Consider the following 13,147-nt stretch of genomic DNA (forward strand, 5'->3'; position numbering starts at 1 on the left):
CTTTACCATATAAAACTGTCAAAGATGTCTGGGAATTATCAACCAATAACTGGCCTTAATTGAGCGAGGTGTCTTGCTAGGAGTCTAGATGGAACAAAAGTCGAATAGAAAAGCAAAATCATCACACATCTGTACATTTAACACATGTCTAATAAGATATATGTTGGAAGCGCTCTGAGTATAGATAGTAGTCTGTGTTACGTTAATTTGTAGTCTGTTAATTCCTTGAATCGGGTAGAATGACAAAAGAAGGTCTGAAAGGAAACCATCTAGCTAGACACTCAATAGATATACAATCGTCTTTAAGAGCGCTCCCAATTTATCTACGACCTCGAAGGGTTTACACTCAATAAACCTGTTTGAACCATCGTATATGTCAATAACAGTTCCCTAAAGCACGAAGTAGTGGATAATTGCAACGGTAAGGAAAATTCTTTCATTTCAATAGGGCAATTCTGACAGTATGGTTAATTTAAGTAATCTCGTTCAGAATCTTGTTTCTAATGGCAAAATGAAGCGACAACGCTTTAATTGCAGCTGGGCCATGTAACAGAGACAAGTGTTGTTGCAGTTTTTAGAATAGTGGAAGATTGCATAAAAATAGGTAATTGAACCGCAAGAGGGAGATGGTGGGTGTATCTAGCTTAAGCTGTTAAGCGGAGGAAAACCAGGAATCTGAGATAAGCTTAGGTCATTGGTCTCTATAATTGAAGCAGTTTTCACAAACCGTAAATAGCTATGGTCATGAAGACTGCATATGTAGCACGTGAGTTGTCCCTTGTGCCATAATAGAATAATTCGTCAGAAAGGACAAATAATATTCTTCTAAATGTGTTGTGTTACCCCGAGAGACATTTTGAGTAATTTTTTTTTGCATTGCGAAATTTATTGTTTTATTTCAGAAATTGATTTTTACCGCCTTCGTAGGCTTTTCCCCCTAAGAGACATTTATATTGACTGTTTGCAAAAGGTATTCTCTTGTTTATTTCAGCATTTTATTTCTGTCCCCCGATACTTAACTTTTCATGGGATTTCATTGTTTAACTTCCTAGTAGTCGTATTGCTTGTGCTTTAGACCCTTAGATCGATGATTAGTTTGCTTTTGTTAATTAGAAATCACCTGAAATTAATGTTCAGATGAATATTCACAAAAAGCCTAAAAAGAAGAGGCCCTTGGGGCCTATATCGCTCATCTGGTTGGATTTGACCAAACGTCAAAATAATGTTCATGTTCATTCGTTAATAGCTTTATTTGTCTATCTCGAATAATGCTATAACGATGCTATATATGGTTATAGCATGATGATCTCAACTGCTTTAAAGAAATAACCCAGAAATGAAGTCCAGACTCTCAAAGGGTGTGAAAAGACCCAAGGGATTATTTTTACAACATGACTATGTTAAAAGAAACTAAGACCCTTCGGCCTACTTTTACATCAGGATTGTGTTTATCTCCTAACGTCCAGCTATGCTATACCCTGATTATGGGATGGGGATCTCAACAGTTTCAAAAATATAGCCAACACACAACTAGTAAATCATAAGGAATGTGGAAAGACCCCAGGGCCCATTTTTACATGAGGATTGTGTTTATCTCTGATGCTATATATGATTATGAGGTGAGGCTCTCAACAGTTTCAAAAATATAACCAAGAAACTAAGTTCCTATGGGTGGGGAAGACCATAGGGCCTATATCTACAACATGATTTTGTTGATATCTTTATGCCCAACAATGCTATATATAGTTATAGGGTGGGGATCTAATTGGTTTCTAAGATATATTTGGAGGTGGACGACTGGTTCGCCCGTTGTCAGTATAATGTGACCGGGTGGGGTGTCCTGCTGAGTGTCTTCGGCAGTATGCTTCAGTGAGATAGCACTATACATCGACAAAAGTTCCGGCCTATCACAAGGAGACTTAACACGTACATACCGCAGCCTCCCAAAACACACATACGCACTCACCACACACATGCATATCGTAAACATCGGAGGCCGTCCTTAAATGACCTTAGCTGTTAATAGGACGTTAAAAACATAAAACCAAATTTAGTCGCTTCCTACGATCATGCAATGGGGGCAGTAGGTACAATTATTACGCCCTTCCTGCAGGACAGCTGTGACATACCAGGACAAAAGGCTACCAAATTCGTTCAAATGAATAACCTTGACTTACATTCAAGGTCACAGGGGTCAAAAAGGCTGAAATTTTTATAACGACTTAATAACCAAGAGGCCAATGGAGTTGATATTGAGCCTGTATCATGCTAAGGTAAAGGTCTACAAAGTGTGTTCAAAGGAATTACCTCGACTGCAATTCAAGGCAACCGGGGTCACATAGGCTTAAATATTTATAGGGACATCTTCTAAATAGCTAACAGGTCCAGCGAGTTGATATTAGGCCTTTAGCTACTGGGAAGATGTGCTATTAAGTTTGTTCAAATGAATTACCTTGACTTGCATTAAAGGTCACAGGAGTCAAATAGACTAAAATCTGTTTAACGACTTCTTAATAACCAATGTGCCCAGAGAGTTGATATTTAGACTACAGTATGCCGGGGTCAAGGGCTGCCAAGTTTGTTTAAATGAATAATCTTGATCTACATTCAATGTCATAGTGGTCACTTTTTTTTCTCAACTGCTACTTATCAATAACCAAGACGCCCATGGAATTGATATTGGGCCTGGAGCATGCATGTGTGAAGAGCTTCCGATTTTGCTGACATAAATGACCTTGGTCTACATTCAAGGTCACAGGGGTCTAATAAGTTAAACGACTTCTTCCCTAAAGCCAAGATGCTAAAATCTTTAAAGAATGATTTCTCCATAGCTAAGAGACTCCTAGACCGGAGAAAAGGCTAAACGTTTGCTGGAATTAAGGATGTATTGGAAATGTATTGAATCAATAAACCTAGCCTACTCTGATTTTACGGTATTACGCATAGTATCTAAAAAATACCTAGAACTTCAGTGTTACTGTAGAACTATTTGAGCGATACAGGCCCTTTGGGCCTCTTATACACTATAAACTAAATACATTGAAAAACAAAAACATATTTAAAGCTATTACCTTGCTTTTTACAATATATTCAAATATATCTAAAAGGCACATTGATCTATAAAGGGATCGATAACCCCTGTCAGACCACAGGTCTGCATGCACATCTATGTGTCAGAGTATGCCATCGTTCTGTTGATTTTTAAGATTACAATTTTCGTTTAAATGTCTATATTATGATTTGTTACATTTAATTCCAAGTGTATGGTCGTTTAGTAAACACATTAAAACGTCATATAATATGGAGATAGACTGGAGTCAGTTTGCCAATACTCGGCACTGGTGATCATTCTGTCCTCTGGCTGAAAAACCCAGCAATGTTAAATCAGAGAAAAAGCGAAATAGCCTATAAAACGAGGTAATTTGCTTGGAAATATACCAAACGTCCCCCCAATTGGCAACCATCCTTTGTATTACACTATTAATCAACACCACGTAATTTGAATGTGATGACTATGGTCCTTCACCACCTGGGATTATATATATATATATAGCATATATTATCATGGTTTATGTACTTGGAGCTAAAAGGTCATCTCAGGGAGTTGTAAAGGGATGGGTAGGACAGTCAAATCAAAGCACACGTCACATTGTAGATTGATACAGAACGCAGTCACATTATACTGACAGGACCTAAGGACTCCTCGCCGCCGCAAATTGATCTAAAACGCAACAGGGAAGCAGCAAGTTCCAATTTTATGGTACGATTGCAATTGTTAGACTATAAAACCGTACCTGATTGGGCGTTTTTTTTCAACGGTCGCCAAAAGGTGAAGTGCCATTAAGCAGTGTATTGTTGTCATGTTCATTTTTTGTCTTCAATCATATTTGGTTTGGTTTGGTTTATTTTGTTTTACGTCCTATTAACATCTAAGGTCATTTAAGGACGGCCTCCCATGCGTGCGGTATGCATGCCTGTGGTGAGTGCGTATGTATGTTTTGGGAGGCTGCGGTATGTTCGTGTTAAGTCTCCTTAGCTATATCCTTTGTGTGACGAAATGACTTGAAACCAAATGACAGATTATGCGCTGTAGTCATGCTAATTCGGACATATAAAATTCACTTCCAAGATTCTGGAAGTAGTCATTTGATTGGCTAATCCAAAAGTCACTCTGACGTGACCCCTTATTGGATTTAAGATGTTCATGTAACGTAGTGAGAATGACCATCTAGATTTTAATAAGAATGGATTCAGAGAGACAAATTATCTCAGGAAAGTTGGTTGGTGTTATCAAGGACAGAAAACAATAGTTACGTAACAACAACAATAACGCTCATCATCATTTGTAACCATAACTCCAAGAAAAGGTCTTCATATTTATTCATTTTTGTGTGTAAACAGAAAGGGAAAACATTTGGAAACAGATTACCGTATTGTTTTGGAGGGAAAAGCTCTGTTTGAAAATGTCAATTAAACTACATTATTACTGTATTATTGGCTGATCAATGTAATGTCCGTCACGTTCATGAAAATAGCTGCAGAAAGTTTAATACGCAAAAGGGTCTAAAGTAATTGTTTCTCATCAAATACACTGAACTGAAAAATGCAAATCAAATCAGATAATGACCAAATCTAAAAAAATTACTTTAAATCAATGAAAAAGAGTGTCGATGTAACGGCCATCACTTCTATGACATTTCTTAAAGACTAAAAATTAAACAAAATCACGGTTTGAACTATCTTTCAATTGCTATGTTCACAGTTTGTATGTATTCAGTTCAAATTAGATTTTTGATAGTTTGCAATTCGATCATTTTACCAACATGTGGTAAATTTAGGAAAATTTCTTGTTAGCCGAGAAGCACCCGTATGGACTGTTGACTAAAACATATATTTACAATGTATGCAAGGCGGATAAATATATCATTAAGTGTAGAAATGAGCATTTAATTGACTTATTATCGACAGACCATAGAGACATGAAAATAAGATACCTTTATCATAAATTTCGTTTTTTTAGTAACGTTCATTTATGCCAAAACACAAGATATAAAATTTAATAAGATGCCGTTCATTTATGCCAAAACACAAGATACAAAATTTAAGAAGATGCCTTCATAAGTTTCTTGATTTATATGGGTTCCTTACTCAAAATGCAAAAGGGTGAAATATCACGTTAAACCAAACATTTTCTTCATAATCATTTAAAAAGCTAAAATTACGATAGCTGGTTTATAGGGCGTTAAAGGTGAACAAGATAAAACTAAACGAAGCCTCGCGTGACCCTTAATGAGTAATGGGTTCTGATTGCGTTTGCTTTAAAAGAAACACAAATATCGTAAAACAGTTTATGTAGCTACGATCTGAGGTTACAAATGTAATCATGAATGCAGTTTACTGTTCCCTCGATCCGTTTAAGTAACGAAATCGTATTCAGCAAGAGGGTTTACAATGCACGGGGAATCTGTTCTAACAAGTGTCAAAGGGTACATAATTGAGATTCTGCCCGATTGACAATGACATTTGGAAAGTGAGAAGCTTGAACATCACATATTGATAACATAATATCATATAAAGGTTGTTTTTGCATATTATATCACGAGCTGGCACCATAAATAGCTTCACCAACGTTCTATAAGCAGCTTTCGATACCATCCATTATCCACATGATTAAATTTTCAAAACGTCAAAGTTTTATTAATTTCGATCATTACATTATTCTATGACCATATAATTTTGATTGATAAGTTCGATTTTCTCTCTGCTAGATTAATTACAACTGCATTCGCTGTGAAAATAGAGACCTTATTGGGAAGATCTGATTTATTTGCAAATGACATATATAAAAAGATGGATTACTTAATTCTTCAAGGTCCCCAGTAAGGAAATACTGCGTCAGTGTCCTCGGCAGTATGCTTTAGTGAGGTAGAACTATAAAGTCGGCATCAGATTCGCACTATCACAAGGCAAACACGCATGCATCTCAGACACAGGAGGTCGTTCTTAAATGACCTTAGCTGTTGTGGCTTTGTCCCTCTGCTTTTTTTCCATAAAAATAAATGGACTGGTAATCAAATAACGTGTGTATACAAAATATGCATGTTTGTCTTGTTTTAGGGTGTTCACAATAGCCTGGTCAAATATGCATGTACCATTGAAGTTTATTTTCATACAGGTTTTGCACATAATGAACACATATTTGTTTCCCACATAACACTCTTATTATATGTACATGTATATTTCATGGCGTCGCGGTGGAATAGTGGGCTACATGAGTTCAACAAGAGAAGGGATCCTGGTAAATGTATGCAAAGCCCGGGAAAACGGATGTATTGAAATATATTGTAAGGCAATTGCAATTATCTTTAACAGGAATCAATGTGACAAAAGTAGATCAATGGGGGCAGCGTGTAGAATTCCTGCGCCCTACCTGCAGGGCATTCTGCTGGTTGTTTTTGGCAGTATGCCAGGCTGATGATAGGACGTCAAAACAAATCGGACCGAACCAATCTTAGCTGTTAATATGACGTTAAACAAAATAAAATAAACCAAACCAAACCAAATATGGTGCGTTTGTTTTTGTCACGGTATATTGCAATCATTTGGAATTCTATTGCAGCTATTTCATATTTTAAACATATTTTTGATGACTCGCTTTGCTTATATCTGAAACAGTGGGTTTTATTCGACACAACCGATTCCCAAGTAGTTCATATCAACAAATTTCATTGTACAAAAATATACAATCAGAAAGTAGGCTAGACCTATCAAAATATCTTCCAAGCTTAAATAGATTCATTTAAAGATGTACATTTGATATAGATATGTCATATCTGTACTGATAAGGTGTAATTGGTTAAAGGTAGGTAGTAACCTCTTAAGTTAGCAATTTGTATATCATTAAGTAGAAATATTTTGATTTTTCTTTGTTTCCTATTTTTAAAATGAGTAAGAGGTTAATTGTACATGTAGATGGTCAGATTAGAGGTGATAAGGAAGTGGCCTTGGCGACTGCGAATATCAGGGATAAGGTTTTAGCAATCTAGTTAAAATAAGACGGTCATTCTCACTAGGTTACATGAACATCTAACAACATCCCATCCTTTTTATGGGTTTTAAGTAGTAATTGATTGAGTTAACAGCAATAGACTTGTTTAGGTTTATGGTGTTATTATTAGGTCTTGTGTGTATTAGATGTGATTAGTTGTCAGCTCCCTCTGGGGATGATATTAAACACCTTCGTGGTCAATCTCAGAGACTGGTTTATATGTATATTAACAGTGGCTTGGTAAGGTCTTTATGTGGCGTTATAAATAGGCAATTGGTCAGTCTCCAGGACTGGCATATGTTTAGCCGCCTGTCCAGGCTGGTCAGTCTCGAGGACTGGTTTATCAATAGGTATGCGATCATCTAGTGGCTGCGTTAAAATACATCATCAGCTCTGAAATATATAGGTATGTGGTCATTGGGTGGGCTGCATCAAAATAGATTCCCAGACTGTGATATAAATAGGTATGAGGTTATGATATGTTTATAGGCGGTTCCTAGAGATTGTACATATTAAACATGACCATGATGTCATTCTATTAGACTTGTGTTGGTGGTTAAGTATAACATTTAAAGTATAGGTAGTGAGGTTTAGTAAATGATGTCTCTGGTCAAGAATAGTTTGCTGGCCATATATAAAGGCCTGTTAACAGAGTAGGGGCTTTTCGAGATATAGTGTTTAGAAGAATTTTCTGAATGAGTCTTTGGAATAAGGAGTTAGTTTTAGAGAGCTTTTGTGTAAGTGTTTGGAAAAGGTCATATTAATATCGAGACATTGGATTTTATGTGCGTAGTTTAGATAGAGAAATGTGTAGAGTAGTTTAGTTTATAGTTTTGAGTCGTAGTATAGTTATCTATAATTAGGGACAGTAAACAACTTTTTATTGTGCAGTTATTTTCGTTACTTTGGAGAATTGAAGAATTGGAGTGGATTCAATTGGATACTGTTGGAATTTATCTAACTCGAGTCATTTCCTATTTAATTATGGATTTTTTGTTAATATTTTTTAAGTATTTGAAAGAAACTCGTATTTTAATAAAACTGAAGGAATTTTATTTACCTGTGTATGTTTTCAATTTCATCGATTAAAGTAACGATGTGGTGTCGGAAGAAATAAAGGGTAAGCAGAAACCTAACATGTATAATGATAATAATATTTTAAGTAGATATTACATGTAGCGATTGTTAAGTTGTTGGAATGGCATAAGAACTTTAATTAACCCAGGTGTGCTTGATTAAGACAGGATGCCCCCAACAACCCACACAAGCTTTCATGAATATTACAATGTACATTGACAGATTGAAAATGCATAAGTGAATATGTTCATGTTGAAAGTTATACAATAGCTAATTAATTAAATCTAGACATACAAAAATCAATTAATCTATGAAATTATCAAAGAAATAATCTTTAAAGCAGGCCACTCTTAATAAGAGTGTTTTTATGGTACACCAGTCCATTCTTTGGCGATGCCTCGGCATAAAATTGACGTAGTTTGTCACACAAATCACCAACCCCTATTAAACTTATGTCCAATTCCTGTCCATGTACCTCGCGGTTCCAATCTGAAAATATAATATCCCATTGACAGTGAACCATGTCTTGTAAATTATGTATTCCAGATCCAAGACTACTGTAATTGACACATATTTTGCAAATTTAACAGTTGAAGCGTCATTTACGCGGGTTTATACAGTTTGTTGAAAGTATATTTCATGCCCTGATTAAAAAAAAATACGCAATGAAAAAAAAATGTCTAGGCCCTACTGAGTCCTTTTCAATTTGAATCAAAGCCTATTTCCCGGATGAGTCAACAGTCACGTCCTTTGATTATGAATACTATAGGCTAGTATGCCCTAGTAGCTTAACGAAAAGCATTCCAATGTTGATTTGGGAAGATCTGGGTTCAAATCCTGGCCAGGGAGACCATGTATTTGTATCATTGAACGTGCACTGTAAACTTAAGTGTCAAGATATCTTACAGTAAGTCAGGGATGTTTATATGTGTACTAGCTTTGCAAACAATTCTGACAAAACATGTCACCATGAAATGCAGGTTCACGTTTACGTCCCCCCCCCCCCCCCCCCCCCCCCCCCCCCCATTTCCCAAAAATATGAAATAACTTACCCTGAAAAACCTTTATACCCCATTTGGTATTGCTTTTAGTGGATTTAGATTGCCGTTCGTCCTCCATTTCTTTAAGTTGATCTTCGGAAAGTCTTTTGAAGCGTTGGGGGCCCGGGACTGCAGGTTGTGGCTTTTTGATATCCATGGCTTTAACCATCTCGTCCCTTGCTTGAGCCGGTGATGACGGTGTTGGCATCGGCAAATCAATGTCAAATAATTCTAAAAGAGCATTGTTCAGTTCTTGGCTTCCATCAAATGCCTTCAGCCTCATCAATTTCTTCAAAATTCAGTATTTCGTCGGTTTTCCCAATATCAAAGTTCGGTACGTCTGCCATAGTGTTGATAACTCGTTGGTTAGAAAACAGGCGATATCAAAAATATTGATAACAATTTTTTATTTTTATTTTTTAAAATTATTACAGGCATTTGTTTCCCATTTTAATGTTTTACTTTCATAATTTTTGAAATTTTAGTACATTTGTGTGCATGTAAAAATCCTAACGGAATCTACCGAAGATCAAAGGTAACCGGAGCTCTCGGACAAGTTTACTTTGAAGTTACCGCCTTAGCGAAAGTAGTTCCTGGGGGGCGTGGTTTATTTATTTTTCTTTCATAGAAGATGAAAAGAATTTTTCGACCAATCACATTTGAGTATTTACCATGAAAACAAAGAAAAAATAATTATTAAACTTTATGACTAATAAAATTGTCAATGAAAAGGATTTTTGTTTAATGGATATGACGATAACATTAAGGGAAATGTCATATTTATTAGCTCACCTGGTCAAGTACAAAGGTGAGCTTATGGCAAACCGTGGCCTGCGTCCGTCAACAATATACTTCTTCAAAACCGCATATCGGAATTAGACCAAATTTGGTCAGAAGCATCCGTATGGGAAGGGGACTCAAAATTGTACAAATGGTGGGGCTGATCCCCCAGGGGTCTGAGGGGCTAGACCAAAAGGGGTCAATTTGGTTCTTTTATTATAAACGACTTCTCTGAAACCAATCTATGGATATTGCTCCTATTGCCTGATAGCATCACTATGGGGTTGGAATTCAAAATTGTTTTTAATGGTGGGGTTGAGCCCCTGGTGCCTGAGGGGCGGGGCCAAAATTTGAACGACTTCTCTTAAACTAAACAAAGTATATCGCTCATATATCACTGGTAGAATACCAATGGGGTAGGAATTCAAAATAGGGAAAATGGTGGGGCTGATCCCGGGGGCCTTAGGGGCGGGGTCAAAAGGGTTCAATTTGGCTTTATTGATATAAACGACTTCTCTGAAACTAAACAATGAATATCACTCATATTGGACTGGTAGCATTCCTAAGGGTTAGGGATTCAAAAAGCTACAAATGGTCCAGCTGACTCCCAGGGGGCTAAGGGGTGGGGTCAAAAGTGAGCAACATGGCCATATTGCTATAAACACTTTTTAGAAGTGTTGAAACTGTTGAGATTCTCAACCAATAACCATATGCAGCATCGCTGACAACCATGATCTGGTTGTAGAAATAAGCCATTTGGTCTCTCCCCACCCCTTGGGGACTTAGTGACTTTAAACACAATCATGTTGTAGAAACAATCCTTAGGGTCTTTCAATTTGGTTTGGTTCATTTAGTTTAACGTCCTATTAACAGCGAAGGTCATTTTAGGACAGCCTCCCGTGCGTGCGACATGCATGCGTGTGGTGAGTGCGTGTGTGTGTTTTAGGGTCTTTCAATTGTACCTGCTGCCCCATTGCATGATCGTAGGAGGCTACTAACTTTGGGATCTCATCTTTTCTCTTCTTTCTTAACGAATTTCCCCCCTAATGTCTCCCTTGACAATGCCTCGCTTTTGGCCATTAGTTGAGCGTTCGCCGCTGTGAGGAAGGCTTTGGGTTCTATCCCCTAGCCGAGACATACCAGAGTCTTTAAAAATGGTAGTTGCTGTTCCTGCTTGGCGCTCAGCATATTTGGAGTGGGACGACTAGTTTGCCCGTTGTCAGTATAATGTGACCGGGTTGGGTGTCCTGCTGGGACCGATCAGAAAACAACATGGCCGACAGGCAGCCATCTTGGATTTCGACCATTGAAGTTTGTTATCGCTATTTCTCAACAAGTACTGAGGGGATATTTCTGAAATTTAATATGTATGTACTCCTTGTTCCCTAGGTGTGCATATTGCATTTTGGAACCAATCTGAAATCAACATGGCTGACAGGCAGCCATCTTGGATTCTAACAATTGAAGTTTGTTATCGCTATTTTATAGAAGGTACTGAAGGGATCTTTCTCAAATTTCATATGTAGGTTCCCCTTGGTCCGTCGTATTGCATTTTGGGACCAATCTGAAAACAACATGGTCGACAGACAGCCATTATCGCTAAATCTCAAATTTGATATATAAGTTTCCCTTGTTTTAAAAGTACTGGAGGGATGTTTCTCAATTTACACAGATGAAGATCAATCTGACATGGAACCTATACAGATCATTCAATGGAGGGCGCGAAAATCCCTCCGGGATCTCTTCTATTAATAAACGGAATGAAATTCCCGGCGAATTTTTATGTTTTTACAGCATTTCATATTTTGGGAAAACATACATTTCTCGAGTAAGTTCGAGACGTAAATGTAACATGTCTTTAATAAACATTAGGTCTATATTATTAAATATTGATGCTACAACCAAGGTCTTAAGTATAACATATAGCCAAATTACAAATATTATGATACAGTGATATCGCACTGTGGCATTTGATATATACACACAATATATCGCGGATATCACATACATTGTACTTGTGACACAACATCAATGTGAGTCATTGTCTACGAAGAATAACATTTGTATACAAATGTGTATTTCACAAAATCACGCATAACTAAAAAACGATACAATATTTTCACATAATTGACCCAAAATATTTGTACAACTTCAACAATTAGTAAACATAACAAAAATCATTCAGGGTACACTCTAAGAATTCAGATTTAACTAACCTCTAGAAAAGTACCAGAGTAATATTTTCCCTTGGTGCTTAGTTTTGCCAGGCGAGTGTTTAAGCATTGCATTGCCAAGCATCGTGGGTATCTGAATATTCAGACACAGGTGTGATGTAATCAAGTTGTTTCATGAAAGCAAGTGAATTAAACAAGAGGCCCAATGGGCCTGTATCGCTCACCTGGCTCTACAGCAACTTTGAAGTTGATTTAGGTCATTTCTACAGATACTATGCTGATTACCTCTTTATTCAAATATCATAGTAAGCTAGGTTTATTCATATTAATAAAATTTCTAGTCCTTCATTCCAGCATTCTATTGGCCTACTCTCAGGTCTCGGAGGCTCATGGCTATCGCAAAATTATTGTTTACAGATTTAAGCCGATTTCACCCCTGTGACCTTGAATGAAGGTCAAGGTCATTTATTTTAACAACCTTGGTAGCCCTTCACCCCAGCATGCTACAGGCCCAATATCAAGTCCCTGGGCCTCTTGGTTATTGAGAAGAAGTTGTTTAAAGATTATAGCCTATTTGACCCAAGTGACCTTGAATGAAGGTCAAGGTCATTTATTTGAACAAACTTTGTAGCCCTTCACCCCAGCATGCTACAGACCCAATATCAAGTCACTGGGCCTCTTGGTTATTGAGAAGAAGTCATTTGAAGATTATAGCCTATTTGACTCATGTGACCTTGAATGAAGGTCAAGGTCATTTATTTGAACAAACTTTGTAGCCCTTCACCCCAGCATGCTACAGGCCCAATATCAAGTCCCTGGGCCTCTTGGTTATTGAGAAGAAGTCGTTTGAAGATTATAGCCCTTCGGGCAGGTGAGCTAAAAAAACCAAGAGGCCCAGGGGCCTTAACGGTCATCTGACTCTAAAGACCCTTGTACAATTGTAGCATACATACTCAGTAGCAAGTCTAGTGGCACACTAATGGTCATGACGGCCATTGTGGATTTCTAACTGACCCGATAAATAAGCA

The 13,147-nt window shown here is 37.3% G+C and overlaps 1 protein-coding gene across 1 annotated transcript; it reads right to left on the bottom strand.

Moving 5' to 3' along the window:
* Window positions 1-8,459: 8,459 nt before the first annotated feature.
* LOC117317012 lies at window positions 8,460-9,448 on the bottom strand. The gene is made up of 2 exons (XM_033871789.1): window positions 9,178-9,448; window positions 8,460-8,614 (listed from the first exon to the last, which is right to left on the bottom strand). The coding sequence occupies exons 1-2, from the start codon at window positions 9,446-9,448 to the stop codon at window positions 8,460-8,462; spliced, it is 426 nt and encodes a 141-aa protein (XP_033727680.1).
* Between the last annotated feature and the right edge of the window lie 3,699 nt (window positions 9,449-13,147).

The sequence above is a fragment of the Pecten maximus genome, chromosome 18 (assembly GCF_902652985.1).
Source record: "Pecten maximus chromosome 18, xPecMax1.1, whole genome shotgun sequence".
Classification (NCBI taxonomy): domain Eukaryota; kingdom Metazoa; phylum Mollusca; class Bivalvia; order Pectinida; family Pectinidae; genus Pecten; species Pecten maximus.

Bases quoted from the DNA above. Each gene is read 5' to 3' on its own strand.
- LOC117317012 (XM_033871789.1), bottom strand. From the start codon at position 9,448: ATGAGGCTGAAGGCATTTGATGGAAGCCAAGAACTGAACAATGCTCTT. The intron at 8,615-9,177 runs GTAAGTTATTTC...TTATATTTTCAG, and splicing joins GGGTATAAAGGTTTTTCAGG to ATTGGAACCGCGAGGTACAT.